At 41.5% G+C, this 10,636-nt stretch overlaps 1 protein-coding gene across 4 annotated transcripts in view; it reads right to left on the bottom strand.

The window, feature by feature from the left end:
- Positions 1–1,316: 1,316 nt before the first annotated feature.
- Positions 1,317–10,636, bottom strand: part of arhgef10la (Rho guanine nucleotide exchange factor (GEF) 10-like a) — a 254,732-nt gene continuing 245,412 nt past the window's right edge. For all 4 annotated transcript variants that reach the window (XM_061892200.1, XM_061892202.1, XM_061892203.1 and 1 more), the window contains 3 exons: positions 10,270–10,441; positions 5,829–5,951; positions 1,317–3,403 (listed from right to left, as the gene is read on the bottom strand). In XM_061892200.1, the coding sequence (XP_061748184.1) occupies positions 2,862–3,403; positions 5,829–5,951; positions 10,270–10,441 (837 nt within the window). In that variant the 3' untranslated portion in view covers positions 1,317–2,861. The remainder of the gene's footprint in view (positions 3,404–5,828; positions 5,952–10,269; positions 10,442–10,636) is intronic.

Genomic DNA, 10,636 nt, shown 5'->3' with positions numbered 1-10,636 from the left:
TAAACTACCGTATTTCCTTGGACTGCCGCCGGGTATATAGTATACACCTGCCTAAAATTACTGCTGGGTCAAACTCGTTTCGCAAAATAATTAGCGAATGCCTAGAATTTCCGGCGGGTCAAACTCGTCACGTCACGAGTGACACTTCACCTGTCATCATTTTCAAAATGGAGGAGGCTGATTTCAATCATTTGAAATTGCATAAAGGGAAGAAGATTAAGAGCTATTCAGTAGTGAAGTGAAGTGAATTATATTTATATAGCGCTTTCCTCTAGTGACTCAAAGCGCTTTACATAGTGAAACCCAATATCTAAGTTACATTTAAAGCAGTGTGGGTGGCACTGGGAGCAGGTGGGTAAAGTGTCTTGCCCAAGGACACAACGGCAGTGATTAGGATGGCGGAAGCGGGAATCGAACCTGCAACCCTCAAGTTGCTGGCACGGCCGCCCTACCAACCGAGCTATACCAGTAGGATTTAAACTCCAAGCTATTGAATATGCTAAAAAGAACAGTACGCAGCTATGTTTTATTAATATACCGTAGCTGCGTGTGTCAAATATGAGTCATTAAATGACTCCCGCCTCCTGATGGTAGAGGGCGCTAGTGATCCTTCTTGCGACTACTCGGCTGCAGAAGAAGTGACAACAAGCAGCAAGAGTGAGCAGCGATCCTTTATTTTTTCCTCTGGCTTGCACTTTTAACATGGAGGATTACATATCTAAAATAAAACAGTTTTCTAAACTGGACTTTCAATGGAAGCAGGAGGTAATAAAGGAAGATCTCCATCGAGACAAAGAAACTTTTAAAACTGAAGAAAGATCAGGAAGACTTCTATAAACAAGTTATCGATGCTTTTGATCAGAAGGAGCTGCGCATGGACTTCATTTATAAGTAAAGGTAAGACCATAATAATGTTTATTTTATTAAATGTGCTTTTCATGATGGTATCCTTACATCACACTCATTTATAAGCACAGGCCTTATTGTGTGTATATATATATATATGTTTATACTGTATATATATATATATGTGTGTGTATATATATACTTACATATATGTTCATACTTTATATATGTATGTATGTATATATATAAATGTGTATGTACGTACGTATATATATGTTTATACATATATATGTATAAAGATATATATACATGCATACATACATATATGTGTGTATGTAAGTATGTATATATGTGTGCATGTATGTGTATATATATATATATATATATATTTGTATACTAATATAATTACTGCATGGGTGTCCAATCTTTTCCCTCAAGGGCCCAATAACTAAAAGTCAAAGTACGCTGGGGCCATTCTGCCATTTTTTTTTATTTTGAAAAGAAATGAACAACAGACATTACATTTCTTTCAAGACAAAACTTAGTGTGAGCTTTGTGTTATTGGTGACAAAGTTATTAGTTTATTCAGGGGTGTCCAAAATGCAGGCAAGGGGCCATTCGTGGACGGCAACTTGTGTTTTGTTGGTCAGCGACTTGTCAAAAAAACAACAACAGTAAAAAGGTAATAAAAAGAGGAAAAAGATGTAATGTGATGAGGGGATGGGGTGAGGGGGTGTGAGACCGATCATTTTTCAGAGGCGGTATATTACCGAATATAATTCGTTAGTGTAGCGGTACCATACTAATACTGTACAACCCTTATACATGTATATATACATACTTATTTAATTGCATATATATATATATATATATATTTTTTTTTTTTCTCATTGAATTGTCTTTTTGCTTATTTTCCTTAGGTTTTGAAAGTTTCTTCAAACAATATTCTGCGGGCCACAAACGGCCCCCGGGCTGCACTTTAGACACCCCTGCCTGATATAGTTTATAAAAGAGTATTTTCTGAGCGCCACGTGTTCCGTGCACACTGTGAGTGACCCAAGTGTTGGTTTACCCTCATTTTCCAAACCACAAGCTGCCAACTTCCCCCACATTGTGTAGATAATTTGGGAAGTTCTCATTTAGCTCGGTCAAACCGGACTTACCAACGTAACCCGAGGAACACCTGTATCGCTGCTGCAGACTTCAGGCTTTTTTTTTTTTAAGAACACGACGACCAACAAATCAAAGCAAAATGCTCATTTGGATTTTTTTTTTTGTACGATGACGAAAAAAGCAATAAAAAAAAAAAACGGTCATCTTCTGACAAGAGAAAGTCATATTTGTACCTATTTTTTAAGTATTTAACCTTGTATTTTTAAGAAGTGATTGTCGAAATTCCCACAGCCAGTAAACGCAACAGTGGATTCTTGTGAGAATCCTGACAATCACTTGTTAAAATCCACTTTCTTCTGGAAGAAAATGAGACTTATTTAGTATTTTCAGTGTAGCCCTAAAAGAACATTTATTAGCCGGACGATAAAAAGAAGTGCTGAAACCTTTCTAGAAGTCATGTTAAAAAAAGGAAAACATTAGTGACCCAAAAAAAAAAAAGATGTGCAAAAAGGTCAGGTTGTAAGTGTGATCACCGTGCAAGCGGCGCCCCCGGACTCACCACCAACACCACCAACACCACCGTGGCTCCTGCGGACACACCACCATCAACACCACCAACACCACCACCACCACCGCGCCCTCCGTCCGTCTTCGGGCGTTCACATTGAGCGGAAAGAGAGAGAGGCTTGACGGTCCAGACCAAGTCCAAGTCCAAGGTCATGACAGTACCGCAGCTGGAGAAGAGCTTAGTTTGTCTTTTCATTCAAAGTGCGTGAGGCCAAGTCCAGGCCCGCCAAGACTGGTAGTGGTCCACTCCGGTCCTGTAGGAGGCGGTCACGAGCTGTGGAACAAAACCAGGAGAGGACGGTTTTGTTTGGGCCGGATGGCGTGGACCTTCCCGCCTAGACGGTCAGCGGGAGCTGCCACACCAGGAGAAGGTTCTCCAAAGCCTCCCCGCCGGTCCGAGCAGTGGCGGGCGCTCCTTCTCTCAGCCGCCGGAAGCCTTTGCCCCCGGAGATGATGGCAGCCGACACCACCCGGTCTTTGCTCCGCCCGTCCTTCTCGGAGGGCCGCCCCCGCACCCACATCTCGGGGTCGTCGCTGAGCTCGTAGATGGAGCCGTCTTCCACGCTGTGTTCCAAGGACTCCAGGGACGAGTCGGACGCCTCGTCGCCGGGCGCGGCGGTCAGCAGCTGGCCGGGCAGCCCCGACGTGGAGAGCAGTTTGTAGCGCAGGAGGACGCCGCGCCCTCTGCCCCGGGCCTCGCCGGACTGCTGCAGGGATTCCTGCGAGGAAGTATCGCTGGGCTCCTCGCCCCCGCAGGCCGAGTCCATCCCGTCCCCCACCGAGTCCCTCTTCAGGAGGTCAGGTGACAGGGTGCTGCTCGTGGCCACCAGGAAGTCCACGGGCCCGCAGTGGCCGTTTAGCGAGATCATTCCTTTTCCTGTGAGACGCGGGAGGAGAAAGTTCAGCTTCAGTCCACTAAAGACTGCAGGAACATACAAGCCGCACCAGACCCTGTTGTCTGGACTATAGACTCCACCAATATACAAACTACACCAGACAATAAACCACAACAGGCTATAAACCGCGCCAGACCCTATTTTCTGGACTATAGACTCCACCAATATACAAACCGCACCAGACTATAAACCACAACAGGCTATAAACCGCATAAAACCGCATTTTCTGGACTATAAACCGCACCAGATTTTAAGCCGCAACGGACTATAAACCACCCCGGACTATAAACTGCATCAGACCGCATTTTCTGGACTATAGACTGCACCGGTATATAAACCGCACCAGACTATAACCTGCATCAGACTGTATTCTCTGGACTATAGACTGCAGCAGTATATAAACTGCACCAGACTATAAGGCGCACCAGAGCGTATTTCCTGGACTACAGACTGCACTGGCATGTAAACTGCACCAGACTATAAAACACCCCAGACTATAAACTGCACGAGACCATATTTTCTGGACTATAGACTGCACCGGCATATAAAGCGCACAGGATTATAAACCACATCGGACTACAAGCCGCAGCAGACTATATAATCTGGACTATAGACCTCACTGGTATATAAACCGCAGTAGACCATATTTTCTGGACTATAGACTGCATTGGTATATAAACTGCACTAGACCATAAGCCACACCAGACTATAAACCGCACTGGACTATAACCTGCACCAGACCGTAAACCGCACCAAACCAATTTTCTGGACTATAGACTGCACTGGTATACAAACCGCACCGGACTATAAACCACACCAGAGCGCATTTTCTGGACTATAGACTGCACCGGTATATAAACAGCACCAGACTATAAACTGCACCAGACTATAACCTGCATCAGACCGTATTCTCTGGACTATAGACTGCAGCAGTATATAAACTGCACCAGACTATAAGGCGCACCAAAGCGTATTTCCTGGACTACAGACTGCACCGGTATATAAACTGCACCAGACTATAAAACACCTCAGACTATAAACTGCACGAGAATACAAACTGCACCAGACCATATTTTCTGGACTACAGACTGCACCGGCATATAAAGCGCACCGGACTATAAACCACACCGGACTGCAAGCCGCACCAGACCATATAATCTGGACTATAGACTGCACTGCTATATAAACTGCAGCAGACCTTATTTTCTGGACTATAGACTGCACTGGTATATAAACCGCACTAGACCATAAACCACACCAGACTATAAACTGCACTGGACTATAACCTGCATCAGACCGTAAACCGCACCAAACCAATTTTCTGGACTATAGACTGCACTGGTATATAAACTGCACCGGACTATAAACCACCCGAACTATGAACCACACTGGATTATAAGCGACGACAGAGTATGAGCCGCACCAGACTATAAACCGTACCAGATAATAAACCACGCAGGACCATAAACCGCACCGGACTATTAGTCGTAGCAGACAGTTTTCCCTGGACTATAAACTGCACCAGCATATAAACTGCACCAGACTCTAAACCGCACCAGACTATGAGCCGTACCAGACTGTATTTCCTGGACCACAGACTGCACCGGCATATAAAAGACACCAGACTAGACACATTGTCTTGGTGGATAAACAAAACCAAAACAATGTGGAAAAAACCCCATTGTAAGTTACTTCTGTTAAGATAGCAGACAGAAGAATGCATGCAAACACTAACACTTCTGTTAAGATAGCAGATATGCATGCAAACACTAACACTTCTGTTAAGATAGCAGATATGCATGCAAACACTAACACTTCTGTTAAGATAGCAGATATGCATGCAAACACTAACACTTCTGTTAAGATAGCAGACAGAAGTATGCATGCAAACACTAACACTTCTGTTAAGATAGCAGATATGCATGCAAACACTAACACTTCTGTTAAGATAGCAGATATGCATGCAAACACTAACACTTCTGTTAAGATAGCAGATATGCATACAAACACTAACACTTCTGTTAAGATAGCAGACAGAAGAATGCATGCAAACACTAACACTTCTGTTAAGATAGCAGATATGCATGCAAACACTAACACTTCTGTTAAGATAGCAGATATGCATGCAAACACTAACAAGTACATCACACACGGGACGCTTTAGTAAGCAAGAATTGTTTTAGTTATATTGGAAAATGTACAAACAAATGATGAGTAGAAACGCTATGGATGGCTAGAAGCTCTAAACAGAAGCAGTGGGCAAAGTTGTCCAAAAGATGGCGCCGTAGCACAAAATATAACAAACCTACTTCTGTTGTATAAGTGTGGAGAAGAAAAGCAGTGGCATGTAGCGGGAAGTTTCCGGTAGTCGCCTGAAGTGATGTGATGAGAGGGTCAGAAACATACCTGTGATCTTGGGGATTCCTTCCAGTTTCGGAACTGGCAGGGTGATGAGCACACCTTGGGCAGTGCCCACCCACAGCAGTCCCTGGCAGATCAGCAGGCTGCTCACTCGCATGCTCTCCTGGCCTGAAGGGGTCAGAAAAGAGAAGAAAATAACAGAATGCAATTGTGTTACTTTCACTTTTGAAGCCTTACGCTACTAAATGTAGCAAAATGTTGCAACTTCTGTGTGTGCGTCTCAGTTGTTGGATAACAACAAGTACATAACTTTGTGTGCTTCTTAACATGAAAGGAAACAACACGCAGTGAAGCAAGAACTAAATACACTCTGTCGCATTTTAGGACGGCCAAAGAAAAAACACTATTTGGGAAGGACTGGATTAAAGCAGTGGTTCTTGACCATAGGGCCGGTGCCCATTGTTGGGACGCGAGCATCCCAGATAAATCCGGCAAAAAAAATCTGTGTTTCTCAGTTGTAATACATTTTTCTACCACATACATACAAACATAAAACAACAGTTTCTTAAGGGCAAAAATGATGACTAAAGCAGTGAAGCTGACAGTTGATCTAAGAACCAAATTTACTGTTATATACTTTTTAATTTAGTTGAAATATATATTTTAGCACTGCATAATTGTATGGAAATGTATTTCTCATCCTGACCTAAACTTTGATAATAATCTCTGTGATGACCACATATTTTCATGTCATTTGACAATATAAATAAATATATATATATATATGTGAAGTGAATTATATTTATATAGCGCTTTTTCTCTAGTGACTCAAAGTGCTTTACATAGTGAAACCCAATATCTAATTTTTACATTCAAACCAGTGTGGGTGGCACTGGGAGCAGGTGGGTAAAGTGTCTTGCCCAAGGACACAACGGCAGTGACTAGGATGGTGGAAGCGGAGATCGAACCTGCAACTCTCAAGTTGCCGGCACGACCGCTCTACCAACCGAGCTAAACCGCCCCTAAGTATGACTTTACTAGTTTCCTAACAACGTTAAAAATTGTTACTGAAGTGTAAAAAGAAATTCAGCGCAGTTATTGTGCAGCCATGATTGTACTGTTTTCATCATGAAAGTTGATAGCGATCGTACATATATATATATATATATATACATATATATATATATATATATATATATATATATATATATATATATATATATATACAGTATATGTGTGTGTGAAGTCAAGAATCGGCCTGCTAGGATGTGATAAGTCCAACAGAGAAGATGCTACCCGGTAGTTGCAGCTAATCCTGGATGGCTCCACTCCTTATTGCTTGAGTCCCACGCAGGATTCTCACAAGAATGAGGCAACAATACAGTGTGAGTTAGAGCCAAGTAGGCCAAACAATCCAGCTAATAAAGAAAGAGAGTGATGATGTAAAGATAAGTGTGGTTGTTGTTGTTGTTGTGTGAAGTGTGCAGATGATCCAGGAGGTTGAGGAGTTAACTTCCTCTCTTGTCACACTTGGCAGCGCTGCAGATGACGCAAGCTAACTCACACTTTTCTGCACTGCTGCTGCTGTGCAGCCAGATAGTTGTGCACACTTTGTACACACTTTGTACACACTTTGTGCGTGCTTCTTTTCTACTTTGTTTGCATTTCCTGTGCATTCTCCCTGCTGCCGGCTTCCGCTGCGACTGGCTTCTCTACGGAGGTGTTTACCACCATGTCTTGATGGAACGTCAACAACACCCGGATGAAGTAGGACATGGCTTAATTACATGCTGTACACACAAGTCTGGGTTCTTTTCTTTCACTCACGTCGTCATTTATAGGATTTGAGTTCGAGCATTTTAGCAAGACCTTGTGATTCAGTAAAAAGGTTTTAGTTAATCATAGAACTGGCAAACAATGTTATTTTCAAAAGTATTGATTCTGAATTGAGAATCGATTATTCAGAATTTAATCGAATTGTGTGTTGCCAAAAGATTCACAGCTAGTACATGCGATGTTATAGATTGCACTCTTCGTTGAGTGCGTAGCATTTATATCTCAGTAAATAGCATTTAGATGTCAGTAAATAGCATTTATATTTCAGTAAATAGCATTTATATTTCAGTAAATAGCATTTAGATGTCAGTAAATAGCATTTATATTTCAGTAAATAGCATTTATATCTCAGTAAATAGCATTTATATATTAGTAAATAGCATTTATATTTCAGTAAATAGCATTTATAGCTCAGTTAATAGCATTTAGATGTCAGTAAATAGCATTTAGATGTCAGTAAATAGCATTTATATTTCAGTAAATAGCATTTATATATTAGTAAATAGCATTTAGATGTCAGTAAATAGCATTTATAGCTCAGTTAATAGCATTTAGATGTCAGTAAATAGCATTTATATCTCAGTAAATAGCATTTAGATGTCAGTAAATAGCATTTATATCTCAGTAAATAGCATTTAGATGTCAGTAAATAGCATTTATATTTCAGTAAATAGCATTTATAGCTCAGTTAATAGCATTTAGATGTCAGTAAATAGCATTTATAGCTCAGTTAATAGCATTTAGATGTCAGTAAATAGCATTTATATCTCAGTAAATAGCATTTATATTTCAGTAAATAGCATTCAGATGTCAATAAAAATAGCATTTAGATGTCAGTAAATAGCATTCAGATGTCAATAAAAATAGCATTTATATTTCAGTAAATAACATTTATAGCTCAGTTAATAGCATTTAGATGTCAGTAAATAGCATTTAGATGTCAGTAAATAGCATTTATATTTCAGTAAATAGCATTTATATTTCAGTAAATAGCATTCAGATGTCAATAAAAATAGCATTTAGATGTCAGTAAATAGCATTCAGATGTCAATAAAAATAGCATTTATATTTCAGTAAATAACATTTATAGCTCAGTTAATAGCATTTAGATGTCAGTAAATAGCATTTATATCTCAGTAAATAGCATTTAGATGTCAGTAAATAGCATTTATATTTCAGTAAATAGCATTTATATTTCAGTAAATAGCATTCAGATGTCAATAAAAATAGCATTTAGATGTCAGTAAATAGCATTTAGATGTCAGTAAATAGCATTTATATTTCAGTAAATAGCATTTATATATTAGTAAATAGCATTTATATCTCAGTAAATAGTATTTATATCTCAGATAATAGCATTTATATTTCAGTAAATAGCATTTATATTTCAGTAAATAGCATTCAGATGTCAATAAAATAGCATTTATATGTCAGTAAATGGGGGCCTGTAGTTTAGTAAGTTTAATAAAGTTTGTCTCCCATTAGCAGCGAGCGAGTCTGCAGCCTCCAAATCCCGCCTAAGTCAAAGATCTGTCTGCCTTGCCCGGCCACCAAAGACATGAACCCCAGCAAGACTTGCCGTGAGTGGCCCCCGGGGGCCGAGGCCCTCGGCTGCCACCCCGCCTGATGAATATTTCAAGGAGAAGCTGCAGTGTAAAACCATCGCCTTTTTCCCCTCAAGCTGCACGACTCCGAGTGTCTGTGGCGCTCACACTCCCGGCCCGGGAGGAAGGAGGAGACAGAAGTTGGAGGCTGACAACAAAGATGACAACAGCTCGGTGTGTAGAGTGGCCGTGTCAGCAACTTGGGGGTTCCAGGTTCGATTCCAGCTTTCGCCATCCGAGTCACTGCCGTTGTGTCCTTGGGCAAGACACTTTACCCACCTGCTTGCAGTGCCAGCCACACTTTAAATGGAACTTAGATATTGGCTTTCACTATGTAAAGCGCTATATAAATATAATTCACTTCACACTTCACATATACATATATATATATATATATATATATATATATATATATATATATATATGTATATTTGTTTGTATGGATATATTCACCCGGTCACAACAGGTACACCTGCACACTCTAATTGAGTCAAAGAGTGCGTAAACAAAGTAGTTGCATTTATGTCTTAAATGCTTCTTTTCATTCAGTTATGTTGATTGTTTTGGCTCTGACCTTGAATGACCCCAACGCCAACAGAAATGCATGGATGCTAAGCTAACTGAGCCAACTGGGTTACGCCCATAATGCTCTACTTCTCCACACGGAACCTCTGCGATAAATATTTCATGGAGGCGCACGGCGGGTTAGGTGTGGCATCTTAAACGGACTACGGCGGGGCAGATGAAAGGGGCCGACCAGAAAGTAGGAGAAAGGTGGACTCGCAGGTGTGCGGAACTCAAAGGTGTGCGGAACTAAGCGCAAGAGAAGCGGGAGTCCGATCCGGCTCGGGCGATCCGTGGCAGCCCGCGGGATGCCATCCTTTAAGTCTCCCAGGACACCTTCATTCATATTAATCTCAGGTGCTTAATTATTCATGCGGGGCCCCTGAGGGCAGGGCCGGCGAGGGCGACTCCAACGCGAGCAGAATAATTCTCATCGGGGTCCAAGCCCGGAGCCAGGAGGGGTGCAGAGTGTGCGAGCGTACCCATGTTCAGCACGGTGGAGCGCGGCCATATGTTTATTTCCTGCAGGAGCTCCAGCGTCTCGGTGTGGAAGAGACGGATGGACGTGCCCTCCGAGAACGCCATCCACACGCCGCCGCCCGCGCACGCCACGTGTGCCACGCTCACCATCGGGTCGGGGTGGACCTCAAACGTCTGCAACACAAACACACAAAACATTTGAACCAACTACTGCTGTTGTCCACATGCCAACATGTTGGTAATAGTTTGTATGTATGTATGTATGTATGTACATGTATGTATGTATGTATGTATGTATGTATGTATGTATGTATGTATGTACATGTATGTATGTATGTATGTATGTATGTATGTATGTATGTATGTATG

This window comes from Nerophis ophidion, linkage group LG02 (assembly GCF_033978795.1).
Source record: "Nerophis ophidion isolate RoL-2023_Sa linkage group LG02, RoL_Noph_v1.0, whole genome shotgun sequence".
Taxonomy (NCBI): domain Eukaryota; kingdom Metazoa; phylum Chordata; class Actinopteri; order Syngnathiformes; family Syngnathidae; genus Nerophis; species Nerophis ophidion.
This window is presented reverse-complemented; position numbering and strand designations above follow the sequence as displayed.